At 42.2% G+C, this 15,251-nt stretch overlaps 1 protein-coding gene across 1 annotated transcript in view; it reads right to left on the reverse strand.

The window, feature by feature from the left end:
- SOX5 (SRY-box transcription factor 5) overlaps positions 1-15,251 on the reverse strand; it is a 423,652-nt gene that overhangs the window by 365,316 nt on the left and 43,085 nt on the right. Inside the window, exon 2 of the mRNA XM_085652751.1 lies at positions 5,504-5,735. Coding sequence (XP_085508877.1) covers positions 5,504-5,735 — 232 coding nt within the window. The remainder of the gene's footprint in view (positions 1-5,503; positions 5,736-15,251) is intronic.

A 15,251-nucleotide genomic window follows, 5' to 3' on the forward strand; every position in this document is an offset into this window, starting at 1 on the left:
CCACGATTCTCCTTTTTAATAATGGGAATAATTTCCAACCCTTTCCATGAGTCTGGAATAGGGGCACCATTCGCTATGGCATTGGTCAGACAGTTAATACAATGGGGCCCATTATTTTAGTAAAATCAATAGGTCGCGGCTACCACCAGACCTGGGACTGTAACAAGCTAATGGCAGAGGGTGATAATGATAAAAACATTACGGTTCTAAATTACTCTCACCTTCCACTGCCTACGCTGCTTCAAAATACAGAAATGCCTGTGATAATAATATCCTAGGAAAGCCTTTTAATGTCAACTGCTGAAATGGTAACTTGACACAAGGCTATCTAGTGTTTTGTACAGGACTCTGAGATGCATCACTGAACCACAATACACATTCTCCCTAATGCACGTTTATATTACATGTACAAAAACAATCAAGAGTTTACATTGTCGATGCCAATAAACTATAAGTGTCTACCATGAATCACCCAAGAATTCCCATCGTTACGGTGAATTATTCGTTTTGAAAGCACTGGTTTGTGCAGATGCTGCAGTACATCTGGACTGACGCCGAAGTTTCCAACACTTGTATATGGAAGCAACGGAAAGTATTATTGTGACAACAGCAGATTTAAATCTCTTCCGGAGCTAAACACTTTTCTGAAGAGTAATGATATCTTGCCTAACTGAAACTTAGATTGTGTTCAGATACTCACATTTCATTAAATAAAACCTTAGCTAGCATTACTGTCAGTTCGCCTATATGAAAAGCGTTAGATTTAATGAGCGCGCCCTTAGGGCCCGGCCTCCTGGACCCACGCCCCGCCCCCATAGTCCGGTCGTGTAGCCTGATTGGCTAACGGCCCGACCAAACACTTCCGGGTCAACGGTGACACGTTTCCGGTGGGGAATTGGCGCGAGGAGGGGTGGAGCCAAGGGGCCCCAGGATCATCCTCTTTTTCCCGCTCCAGGATTAATCGTGGTTTACCGATCTCCCACCCACCCGTCCCTGAGATAGGAGGTTTTGGGAGGATAAGAGGAGTGGCGGGAAAGAGGCCACAGAACATTGACTCGCATGGTTAACGGGAGTCCTGCTTACATACTCCCTAGGCCAGCACTGAGGGGAGACGATAAGCTCTCCGCAGGGAGAATGAGAATGGGGACACCGGCTGGGGAGGCAAGGGCACCAGGTCACGAAATAGGGCATGGGGCAGCGGCCCCTGGTAATTCCCTACGAGCCTCTTTGGCAGCCTGGTGGTAGAGGGGTTGGCCCCATATATGGTGGACAAGGACCAGAAGGCTGGGGCTCAGCGCTCAAGGACGCAGGTGGGTTGCGCCTTGCGTGGTTCTCAGATTAGGAGATGCGAGCCAGAGGACCCCTTGGTGCTGGAGCTATGATTATGATTGTAGATATTAAAAGTGTAAATATTGAATTTGTAAATTTGAGATATATAACTGCATTTTGTCATGTTTATATGTGTTGAAGTTAATTAAAGATGGCCGTTTATACCCACACTCTTGAAGTTGCAAGTATTCATTGTGGGATTGCATGAGGGTGGGGCAGTGGACATCCTAGGGGGTCCGGGCTCTATGGTAAAGTGTTTTTATATACATAACTCAGACTGCCAAAATAATCAAGGAACTGGAAACTGCCAATGCTGCAATGTTTCTCGCAGCCTTAACTCCCTCCACTGTTCCTTTCACTCAAAACTTCAAACTCAGCTCAGTACTTTTCAATGTATGGTTGACATGATTGCAAGTGTTTACCATTTTACTGTAGCAATGAGCTGTGCATTGTACTCTGTTAATTTGCAAATATGAAAATATATGTGCTGAATAAATCTTGATTGCATTTTACTTTTCACTGTACATAACATACATGCATGAAGTGTACATCATGCAACAAAGCAGATATATTTAGTGACCATAACAGGCTGCATTGCCCTCATACTACAATTTGGACCCCACTCCCAATGTAAAGCTTCAGAAAGTTGTAAATCTACTACCATTATTTTACTTCTATGTTTGAGGTCGATTTCGGATTTTATGTAGTTGTCAAAGAATTCCAGAATTTCTTCTGCAAATGTAGGATAGTTGTATGTTTCCACAAATTCTCCAATTCACACAATTTACTCATGCAGATTGTCAACATTTCTGATTTAGCCGATGAATGTAGTTACAGAGTGAATCGAGATTACAATTACAAGTTTTAAGGGAAAACACGGACTCCGGATAGTTCCATATTAATTTTTCATCAGGAAAACTACGCAAGCTATGGAAGTGAAAAGGATCCTATGAACGGGAATCACCTCAATATTACCGTGCAGACACCTCGATTCCAATAGTAACTCTTCACTACGCTTGCCTTTCATGGGGCCATGTTGCATGTGCTTCCAGACTCAAGAGAGATATGAATATGAACACATTTACAAGCCCACTTATGGTTGGTAGTAGATGTGACATATTACGCATCTGGCTTCAGTTGTCAAATCAATGCGTTTATCCCACTTTAGTCACCAGAATCATTGATCCCTCAGCTTCGGCTTGAGAAAGATTTGCTGACTTGCCATTGCCTCTCTCCTTCTGGAGGCCATGTAGCTATTTACAGTCGTCCATGTCAATGGCTAATCTGAATGTCTTAATAGCCCAGAAGAAAGACTCAACCCCCTTAGAACATTTTGCAAACAAGCCCTTCTCTCCAGTATCACAAGCATGCTCACTTTCCTTCATTTTTAACGTGCTCCTCCTCTCCCTGTACTGATGCCAATGTTGAAATGTAAACGTTATGCATTTGTTTTGCTTGCATTTTATTCTATGTAAAGTTAGCATTCGCTGCACCATTTTAAGTTGAGCCGCCATTTTGGACTGCGATTGAAACGAACCCTAGCTTGCTGAGAAATGTTTCCATTCGTTGTTTTCCTTTTTTTTCAAGTTTAACGCTGTCTTTCACTGAGTACATTGTCCTCATTAGCACATATCTTTTCCCACTAGATAGACGCCTTCTCCCACCAGCCCAGCTGCGGGCACCGGAGGGACGACCTTCAATTACAGATAGCGTGTACCCAGCCCTAGAGTTGAAACTTATGCTACTGTCCCCTTTGTTTTAGCTGTACAAGCCTGGAATTTTCCATTCTCTGAGGTACTTTCATTGGTTTGAAATGTACTTAATGTGTCTTTATACGGGTGGAAGCCAGTCCCTCTGCAGCAATCCAAGGAGGCTGGACAGACCGGACTCCACTTGAGTGTATCTTTAACCCCTTCGCCGCGGCAGGAATTCCGCCGCGGCGCTGGGGAGGTTTGGGGGCAGCTGCGGTGCCGCCGTGCTCGTGACGGAACCACTCCGTCATGAGTCACGGGTGAGCTGTGCTCATGACAGAGTGGTTCCATCACGACTCCGCCCACTGCGCTAATCGCCCGCACAGGCACCCGTGGCTCATGACGGAGTGGTTCCGTCATGAGCACGGAACGGGTTAATAAATACCTTTGGTTTGTATTCTCTACTGTCTGACCGACTCTACATTTATGTGGAAGGCTGAGAGGTGGTCGTGAGTGACCCGGGTGACCCCAATTGGGTCACTTCCTTCACCAAGGACAACTATTTTAACTTTGAGTTGAAATTCCCATGTATGCTCGATCACCTTAAAACCCACAATCATCATACCACTGTCATGCCTGTCTCTCATCTACACATGATCAAGCTAGCCACTGTTTCCACAATGCAACAAATCTCTCACTTGTCCTGTCTTGGTCTCTTCTCAAACTCTGGTGTTTCCCTCTTTCCCTTTACATACAAAACCAAACTGTCTTGTAAATGGCCTCATTGCATGAATTGTATTTGTAATACCAGCAACAGAAACTGGTAATTGCAGAAAAAGAATATTCAATCAGCGGGCAGAAAAAATGACTTTTTATTAATGGCACACTCATTAAAGCCAATCTCCACCACAGCACGCAATAGTGCCTGAAAATAGGAATACTGCGGTCTACGATATTAACGGGTTTGATGTTAAAAAGGCGAACTTGTGAGCTCTATAGCAGGTGAACAGTTACTAATCACTTATGATGATGATGCAACGGCATGTCATCAATGGGAATACAACACTCCCATTGCATGAAAGCAATACTACTGACTGCATCACAGGGACAGCCGTGATATGACAGAGCATTCATTCACAGCGACAACACTTTTCACCTAATAACATACAAAGACTCCAATTTACCGTCCACTACTAACATCACCAATGTTCCAGGAAATCACAACTGTTTTCCCCAAAACTGCTTCCCTTCTCCGAATATCTCTTCATCTGACACTATAGATTTATACACACTGCCATTTTCCCAGGAAATGATCTGTCACTTCCTAGCAAAGTGGTTTTCTAACTCAACACCTTTGAAACATTTCTGAAAATATCGCTTGGGCAAGTTGAGATGAATAAATGGAAAGGCGTAATGAAGATGTAACTTCCTTTATTCACAGCTTAAACCCCCAAGACAGCAAGGATGTGCGGACGCAGCCGCCAGTAAGCAGCGCTTCCAATGTCCAACCACTTGCTCTAGAATCCTTACATTAACTGGGGCATAAACACTCGAAGGTGACTCGAGCACACGCTCGCGTATCAACACAACACTACACACTGTATCCTTTTAACTCTGCCAAGCATACTTCAGCCCTATAGCAGAACCCCACCGTCAATGAGATCTCTTGAGTAACCCTTTGTACACCAAATAGTCTCATCTTTATCCCCTCCAGTCCCCTATAAATGAGCATTAAATCACATTCCATTGTAGGGTTTACCTGTGCAATCATTCATCTATTCAATAAACTCAGTGGCTTGTGCAGTGCCCGGCTTGGATAGTACTTACCTTTATTATCGTATGGTGAATATTATTGGAGCATTTTAATGCAACAGCACAATTGTACAATAATCAGTGGGTCCCTGTGAAGTTTGTGCATGGTACAATAGAGATGATGCCCAATAATTTCCAGGATTCTAATTTTATGTTGTATCCCAACCATTAATCAAAGATGCCCTAATACTAATATAGACAGAAATATGGTATTATATCAAAATATCTGATCATGTTAACAATTTTCCTAGAAAGTGTATCCTTCAGTCCTTGAACATTTTACCTTTGGTAAACAAGCAGTAATAAAACAGAGGTAAGTTTCTAAAAAAAACTTCTACAATTGTATTAAAGTTAAGAAGAGCATTGAGTATACAGCAACAATTACATATCTGGTGCTGTTCACTCCTAGTCAAAAATCAATGCATCCTTTATTTACAAAACGGTTGTATAGCCTGTGAAATATTGCAGATTGCTAGAAAGAAAGATAGGAGGGAATGTAAACGATCTTCAACAAGTCAACTTAGAGAACTCTAGGACCGCAGGCAGTGAAGTGATAGCTACTTCACTGATCAGAGTATGACATGTCTGGTCTTTAAGTGGCATTTTGCATTGAGACACTGAGGTGCGCAGGTCAAAGAGTTTGGAGAACAAGACACAACAGCGCCACCTACCAAGGTGTTGTGTTGAGAAACAGGACTCCTCCGGCCACAGCCCTCCTGCGTCAGCAAGGAGACCGCCTGAAATTCTTCGGAGTGAGACTTGTTGGGGAAACTCACATGCAAGGGGAGGTGAAAGGCTGGGAGCCCGTCACTCTCCCCGTCTTCCATTTTCTGTCTGCTCGTCACCATGGCTACCTCTCCATCTGCTTCCCCATACGGAGAGGCCGGTCGCTTGGAAGACATCCTGGAAGGAACAAAAGAGGAGAAAATAATGAAACCTCCACATAAATCCTTAATGCCGTCATTGTGTGGTTAGAGGCCATTGTAAAAGAAATGCCTTTTTTGTGCTGGTGGTGAGCAGGAAACTATCCAAATGCCACTGCAACGCATACACATCATAGAACAATGGCCAAGCAGGTAGCAGCAGAACAATGCATGTTTTATGTGAATAATAATGTAATATTGCATTCTCTTGGCTCCTAAAATGCAATATTTCATTCTCTTGAGAGCGCCTTTAGAAACCGTTCTCCCAGCTACGCTTAAAAAATATATTTTAGAAGATAAAACGCTCTTACAGGCCACACTTCGGCAAAGAGAACACCTCATGCGCTACATTGTATTCCAGTACATTCACTTCAGGGGGAACAGATGCTGGTTAAAAATGGAAATTAAAGTCTTGCTACACCATGGTGCCAATCGTTGTTGCGAGCATTAGTTGCACCCAAGCACAAATTAGGAATAGTTCTTTGTACACAGATGTGTATTGTTCAAAAAGAAATGTAGCAGGCACATCCCTTCAATGGTTGCAGGATTATGTGGTAAATCTCATGGCATTTCCACATAATCTGGAAATTGATGAAATTATGCAAAACAAGAAACCATGTTCAGCCAAATGCATATAAAATCGTCTTTCTTCTTCATATTTTTTTTTAAGTGATTGATGAGCTGACCTAACATGAAAGTTGGCAAAAGAGCACTAGGCCACAGCAGAATTCACTTAAAACTCTAAGGACACTTTTGCTTAGGGCAGGCAAATCCGACAGTTTGCTGTGCCACGGTGTGCTAGCGGACTGAAAGTCACCGAATCGGTATTGGCTGAAGGTGAGGGGAGTGACAAGTAGTTATTCGCCAGAGGTGAAATTTCAGAAACTTCCAAAGAAAAGACGAACACCTACATATGCTGTCCATCAACGATCAGTAGTGCTATTATAAACTCGCCTCTGCCTTTCAAAAAGGGAAAGCGTCACTTTATGAAGGAAAACATAAGCCTTTTTTACTCCAATGGAATATAGCGGCTCCACCCCTAACCCAAACCCAACTGGGCCTGCTACCCAAGTAGTCAAAGCCATTTCATGCCCATTAACAGATGAGTCAGAGCTCATCAGGCTTTTGAGAATAGTGAGAGCTGCCTTCTTTTTGTGAAACTGGCTCACAGGGACTAGATTGGTCCTTTTGTGGTTCCTCAATGGCTTGCATGTTAAGGCCACATCATCCTGAATGGACAGTTTTGTGAGGCAAGATAGGTTACCTCATACTTGAGTGCTCTGAGGGAGCCTGAGTGTCAGGAAGTGAGGTGCAGAGTTATTATATAGATCTTTTTTGGGGGGGCACTGACGCTGTGTAGACCAATATGCCCACACCAACATTCTTATTGCACTATTCCGATCACTTTTAATCACATCCGATTTTTATAAATTGTGTGTACTTTTGACTACGGGTACTATGATGATATCGTTTTTACTGTGCCAATATAGTTCAACTAATGGGGGAGGGGTCATCTATTTTTATTAAAAATATTCAGCATTTTTGCTTATTCATTTTTTTTCTGTCTTGGACTTCTTTTATAGGCATTAGACATTTTTAAAGTTACAGCCAGTCTTCCACTGGAAAAGGATGCTACCATGCAGGTCAATAACATGGGACAGAAAGAATGACAGTTGTAGCGATCTACTGAATACCTTTAGAAATAGGGATGTTTTGGGAAGGATAAAGTAAATAAAGGGGCAAATATCAACTCACTGGGCAAAAATGTTTGGTCACATACTCTGCCACTGAAACAGCCTTGTGTATGTGCAGTACCAACACTACTCGTGCCCAACACCCACAAGAAGTTCCTGTTCGATAGAAAGCATTATCATAATGAGATAAAGATTTTAGCCGTCTATCAAATGTCCCTATAGATGACCCTATTTACTTTGTGAAAGAGCTAGTGAGGGAAATGGAAAAAGGGAGTAATAGAGGAGAATGCTGGTTTGTATATTACGAAGGAATTGGTAGTGTTCACATACATTTTCTGTTCTGTTCGCATTTCCTATTATGGCAGATAAGAATACAGATTTTCCTTTTAAGTAAACCATTATGGTTCTTTTCTAAGTGAAGTATGTGTGCATTTGATCACATACCAGTGGTTTCATTCTTTTCAAAGTCACCAACAAAGCCACTAAATTTTCTTAAATTACATTTTTTTATTAACTTGACTTTTGGCATTCAAACCAGTTAGGATGTGAATGCAAGTTTTTTATTTACATTTTTTTAAAACTTATTTTCAACAACATTCTTCATTACAGCCAGGGAAGTGGTTCTGAGACAAAGACAGACCCAGAAGATACATATACTTATGGTAACAATGCACACTGCCTGCCATGATTGTGTTCAATGCCCGCTCGATTGGTTCTCTAAACAGTTTTTAGGTGAGTGACTGTGGCACATTTCCCAAACATAGCTATACCATAGGAGTAACTTGCGTGTTGTCTTTTTTTAATAGAAGGCCATGTTCTTATTAACCTTAGCACTAAAGGGTTAAGTAGAACGTGGATTTCCGGATAAGGCATAATCCGCCAGGAAAGGTGTTAGGTAACAATGCCCAGTAATCTTCCTGGCTTAAAATAAAACTATGCTGAAGACAAGTAACAAGCTTAGATGTACACAAAGGAATCTGCAACCTGTTCCCTCTCAATAGAATAAAGTAATATGAGTTAGGACGTTTTTTAACGGTTCGAGTATAATGTTGTGTCTGTCCTTTTAAAGCATTGGTAATTCTTCTATATAATCCTCCAGATTAACAACAGAGAAATAGGACAAGACAGTCCTCACAGGGTCAAACTAGCACCAAGGGAACATCTCATCAGGGGTAGTTTAATTCTCCACACATTCCATTAAATTGTTTATTCGTATCCTTATATAAAAACATGCCATGTGTACCCGTTAGACCGACTGCACAGAAAGTATAGGGTAGCTCCTGAGTATTAATAAGTGTCTCCTTAGTGACTTGCAGCAGGGCGCCTTCTGAGATACCCAATGTGGTGATTGATTCCCAAAGAGCGCTGCCACATTCTTGAGGGAGTATTCTCTTATTTGCATACATCCTTTATCACACAAATGGGGGAAGCCAGTTTCCAATGCACTACATGCTCCACTGGAAGTTCTAGTCCTTCCACAAGCAAACTTCATAACCCACCCCAACGGTGAAAGACAATGTGCTCCAAATTTGGAGTCTGTTGAAGCGGAACTTTCAGTATTTCTAAATTTAAATTAGTTTATTTAAGTTTTCATTATATGGCATAACAGGTTACAACACAGCTGTTGTAATTTCTTGGAATAAAAAAGACAAGTACGCAGTCATTAGTAGTTAAAAAAAATCTTCACGCAATGACCAGAAGGCATAAGAAACAAAAAACATGAATAGAAGTGAAATATTGCTCTATGGCTTCACGAAATTCCACAAACGAGAAATCTGCTTCCACAGTAACCCAGAAAAGTTCAAGCAAAACAAATCGGCACAATTCTAAAGTAATGCAGCACACATGATTATGACCGAATGTACCTATACAGGACTGCGGCATGCCCTAGGTTGCTTTCTTAAATAACCCATCTACAGTTAGCATTTAGACATGTGTACACTCTAAATACGGTGGCCTAGACATCCCCAAACTCCACATTTGGCCATGACTTTTCTAAAGCACAGCATCCTATACAATACCACTGAACATGTGTCGTTCTTGCTTTTAAAAAGTGTTGAAGAAATCTGCCTAGAATGTGGAGGGGAAGCCTTGATGAAGCACAGGTGTGATAGCACGTGACACCCAACCGATTTCCAACATAGTTGAGTCATGCTGCAAAAGTGTTGTCACTGTAATCTTGTTAAACTCAGCTCCACGAAGGCGAACAGCTTTGCATAACCACTAACGCCAGCGGGAAACACATGTCTTCAAAAGTAATGAGCGCTAAGATGCCAGGAGACAACATTCTTAACTTGTTGTAAATTACTTAAGTGGATTCATTAATCACTGCGATGCTCACACCAGACACAAGGTTTAGCCTCTTCTGCTGCTACCAACTAGATCTTCGACTTTCTTGGCATCACAAAAGGGGCTCGCAGGGCCACTGTTTGAAGCAAGGCCCTAGTCTCACAGATCCGAGTGAGATAGTTTGCAAGCAGATACAAGGCCTGTTGAAGCCGATTTAGGTCTGAAAGTAGAAGACCCGTATGAAGAGCTGAAATACTTGAATTGCGCCGTTACAAGTGCAGACTTTCACCCATGAGGGGTTGTTCTTATGAATGAATGAATAGATAAAAAAGTGACCATCTCCTAGTCTCTTTAACTCGGTGGGAAAATGTCTTCGGAGCCTACAGCTGTTGGGAGCTTCTTCTTGCAGTTTTGAAGGTCGCATCCGGCCTCTTTTCATCCACAACACACAAACTGCATTGTGGGTCACAAACGACGACGAAGGCCGGCTTTCAAATGGCCTCGCTGTTTTCAATAGGAACTCTGTGCAAAGGGATAGCCATTCTGTAGTATTGGGCATGTCTCCAAATATGGAACGCTATGAGACTGGAACCTCCTCGACTTCAAGTACCTTCATTGAGGTCTTTTGTAAAATCTATAGTTCCAATAATTTAGGTGAAACTGTCTATTGACTAATTATGCCTCTGAAGGTGACAGAACTAAAGCTTGAATATTTCACTCCTACGTATGATCAATGGCGTACTATAAATGCACATTAAACCGTTCAGTTGGATCCAGGGTATTGCATTATCTATATAGTAATAAAATTGCATGAATACAATTCAAAGGGCACCCGATGGTTGTCTCACAAGCTAATCATGAAGTGGCCAAAAGTGAGTCTAAGATCCATAGGCTGAAATCTAAAGATCATGGAGCCTCTATGCTGGGACAACGCTTATGAAGTACTAAAAAATATGAAATGACCAACCACCCCTACAACTCCTAAATCATTAAAACTACTAAGACATTATGACTCTAAGATTTCCACACTGCCTCGCCACCTCTCTCAAGTCTTTCCAGATACCCGAATTTACAGTGCATAGCTAACAATTATTGAAATGAGTCAATCGAGCAGTTAAAGCCAGTTTCTAAAGGTGCACGGTAGCCTCATAGAATACAATTAAGTAACGCACAGTCCTTATGCACCAACAAAAATTAGCAGCTCATTTGAATCAGTGAACACGGCAACTAGGCAACAATGGGTTTAGGGCTTCCCATAGATCCAGGCATTAGGCATGCTCAGAACAGGCATTCGGAACTCTCACCCAACGATGACATTTGATCTCATATTTTTCTTTCATCACAAAGGGGCAATGGCCTGATCTGAACCAGGGTCTGCAAAAACATTTTTGGAGTTGCACATTAAAAAGAAGGCACTGGTTCGACCACATAATAGGTAACGCTGCAGAGGACAGGCCCTTTTAAAGAAGAGATGGTCCTTTATATGTCCTAAATATATGAGATCTCAAGTGATTCAGCATTAGATCACCTGCATTTCAAATGAGTAATAGCCAGATTACTTATCAGTAATCTTCATTACTCCAGGTACCCTCCATTGCCCCAGAATTTACATAGCTGAGGTGTGTCACATCTCTCACAGAAATCACATGTCCTCGCTAAAACTTTGATCCCTTCCCCTCCTCCTCTGGATCTTTAGACTGCCCAATGCCTGGGCCCGTAAGGTATCTCTAGGACCTCTAAACTTTCTTATGTTCCCAAGCAATAGGGATCAAAGTTGTGAGTTAGAATACTGGTAAGTAATTGCACTGTTACCTCCTAAACCCAACCTTTGCTCTGTCTTACAAATTCAGGATATACCAAAGAAGTGTTTTACAACTTGATCCATAATGAAATGCACTCTACGGGTCAAACATGCAACATAATATGTATTTAATGAAACAGAATACAACAAAATTATGTGTGTATGTATGTATGTATGTATGTATGTATAACCAACCACAGCAAAAACTCTGGTGACAAATTCCAAAGCTTTCGCCTCTTTCATACAGTCAGTAATGGGAAACAAACATAAAAGGATGAAGCCAAGTACAAACATTTAGAAGAGAAACCTCCCTGCTTCTGCCCTTGAAGCTGATTTTTCCCCGAGTGGATTGTACCTGAATAGTATTGGATAAAGGAACTCCCTGAGAATCATAACTCCTGGAAATATTAGATCTAATAAAATAATTTAGGGTGGAAGAAGATGATTTCTGGGCCCTCCTGAAAACCACAAAAGTCACGGAACACGGTCTAAATGTCTATACTCACCTGAACAAGATATGAAAAACTGTACAGCTCTAATGATATCCAGAAGATGCACCCTTCTCTCTTTTTCCAAAAATGAATTTGCAAAAAACAACAACAAAAAAAAAGATGGAAAAGTAATCTTTTGCTCGGTTTGCAAGTTAGAAATCACCTTAGGTCCAAAATTTGGACTAAACCATAAAACAATACAATCAGAAAATACCCTAAGATAAGGAGCCCTTACTGGTCGAGCCGCTAACTCACCAAGTCTTCAGGCAGTTGTAAACCTCGCAAGCTGGCTCTGGCAGCGTAGTGGTAGATGTCAGCAATGAAAACTGTTTCAAAAGACATGCCCCAACTCTTATAGGAGTCAAAACACCCCATTAAGGGAAAACGTACAACTTTACTTTCAGAATTCACTTCGGTTCAAATGCGCAGGAGTCTAAAGCTTGCTTGTGATTCAAACCAGCATCTGTTAAGGTTGCTCACAATTTTTAACACCTGCACCTACTGAAACATGGGGACATGTCATGCTATGCCCCCTACTGCAGAACACCATCAAGTGAGAAGCTGTTGTTTGAGTCATTTAAAAAAAGAAATCTCCTCTTTGGTGTCTTATATTATTATTTTGTTCCTACTGATGCACAATTTATTTGGCAAATCCCTAATAACATATGGGACTAAATAATGTTTTATAAAATAACGTTACTTTCCTGCCAAACCAATTGTTGTTGCATATCATTAGATTTCCCAGGTTCTGCGGGATACTAGGTCGCCCCATTACTCTTAATGGGTAGTTGGAGTCCTGGCACCTGAACTTACAGTTGCAACCTTAGCTCCCAGACAACATGAGTTTCATAAACCCAGAGAAGACCCTATTTTTGTTGAAGGGAGACATTGAAACGCAATATTACTCACTTAAAACTCTGTTTTTCGTAAACAAAAACATATATTTTGAAGTGATATTGCATGTGTGACTTTGGGGGATTCTGGTAACATCCAAGCAGTGATCCCAGCAGCCATGTACCCCAACACTCGGGACCAGCCTGATGCACCCATTGCTAAAGTTTAATGAAACAGGAGCAACTCCGCAGCCTACTTTTATGCAAGCATGCTTTGATACATTCTAATTAAATCTTTGAAATCACTTTTTTTCCATAATTGCTACAATCAAGTATTATTCTCTGCTGATCTGAGCTCGTCTATTTTCAATAATTCCTTCTTTATTTTTCCTCTAGCGCAGGGTCATGATTCATTCCAAACTATAGGATTGTGTTTTTGCACACATTTTCCCAAACCCCAAACCACCCTTATTACGTTTTGAAATGAATGAAGGATATATTTCAATGCATTTGTATGGTGAATATTTTATTATTTAAAGTTTTGTTTTCATAAAATATTGAGACTAGTACCTGCAAAAACACAGAAACTGCCATCTTGCTCAGATGTTTGTAGCTTGCTAAACTAACAATGCTATTCTGCAGGTTCATTCACCAATCTAGCCATTCACAGCATTTCAGAAGGTTAGAACGTAACACTGGTGTGTGGTGCACAGCAACTGTGGCAAGAACTGGTTGGCTGCCAACGGGTGTGGAGAGGTTGATAGTGTGAAATGAAGAGAGGTACATGCACCTACCTTCAAAACCAGCTGTAATTTGGCAATACCTCACTGAAAGCCCCTCTACCGAGCGATGGCCCTGCAGAACCCCCGACAGGCATCGGTGCCTTGTCAAGTCAGGGATATTCCCAGCATCAACCAGGACCGGCCTGAATGAATAGTTCCCACTGCCTGCACAACGAGGCAATCAGTCTTCGTACACACCATAAGGTAAATTTGCTAAGGGAAAATATATATGTATTTGCCACCTCCTAGTTTCCATTTGTGATCTGGCCCCTAGTTATAGGACTGGCCAGGGGCAGCTCCTCCATGAGAGCAGAGGAGTGTCGCCTGCAAAAAAAAAGAATACCGGAGAATAACTGAGAAATAAAATGGTAATAAAGTTTATTAATTACCATTTGATTTTTCAGCAACCCGTCCTGAACGGAGTGTCAGGACTGGGTGGGACAATTGCGGGAGTGGCAGCAGGGAGCTGTGCCCGTATGTTTAAAGTGCTCATGTCCCTTTGGCCGGCCGTCTTGTTACGGCCAGCTAAACACATGCCTTTTAAGCTTCTCTATCCCAGCGGTCTTAGACAGCTGGGTTAGAGACAGCACAAGCCTCTAGCACTCTTGAAAGCACAGAGACAGGCCTCTCCCTCCAATCCGGACGCTTCTCTCACAGCATGACCGCCGCTGCAGGATGGGGTTGTGCAGTTTCCTGGGTCCGGGGCTTCGAGGAGCAATAAAACCAGAGCAAGTAGGACGTCGTGTGGCAAGTCAGCAAGGTAAGTTCCTTTCAAAAATTATTTTACTGCCACCGGTATTCTGCCCTCCCCACCACCATAAATACACGCCAGCTGCCACTGGGACTGGCTCTAATATTCTACAAATCTACATTCTACATAAGGCGCACAAATGCCAGTTTGCTATTAATATTATTACTGTTTGTTTTAATAAAACGCACAAATCACCCCAACCGGGGTATCTCGTTGCGCAGTCAACCTGAAGTAGCTGAACGGAGTTCTAAAAAAATGCTGTTTTTAATCATTTTCTAGATTTGCTGAAATCAGGGCAGGTTGGAACAGAAAATGGCAATTTGATCCATGAGGGAGGGGGCCAAGTAAGAGAAGGTTCTTAAACCACATCTACCGTTTGTCGTATGCATGGGACCGACAGTAACTCCATATCACTGGAACGCAAATTCCTAGTGGAATGATAGCTCTTGAGCCTTTGGCAAAGGTACTTAGAGCCTCTCCCCTGCAGAGGTTAAACAGTTTATTTTGAATACTATTTTGTTCAATACTGGCAACCAGTGTAAAGATCTCAGAGGGGGAGTGGACGCCGTTCTAGGAGGCCAATTACAAATCAGTCATATTTTGCACCAACTGCAATTTAGACAGTAGTGACTTATTGGCAGAGGACAATAATGTTTCCATAATCCAACCGACTCGCCACAAGAGCCTGCACTAAGGGCTTTCTGGCTGTCAAAGGCAGGGCCGGACTGGGATCCGAAACCGGCCCTGGCATACTGCTCGGCAGGCCCCCCTGGAGGGAGGGGGGTGCTGCCGAGCTGTTCGCCAGTGCCGATTTCGGCTGGTTTTGTAACAGGGGGCCGATATTGCCGACCCCCG

Source organism: Triturus cristatus, chromosome 4_1, assembly GCF_964204655.1.
Source record: "Triturus cristatus chromosome 4_1, aTriCri1.1, whole genome shotgun sequence".
Taxonomy (NCBI): Eukaryota; Metazoa; Chordata; class Amphibia; order Caudata; family Salamandridae; genus Triturus; species Triturus cristatus.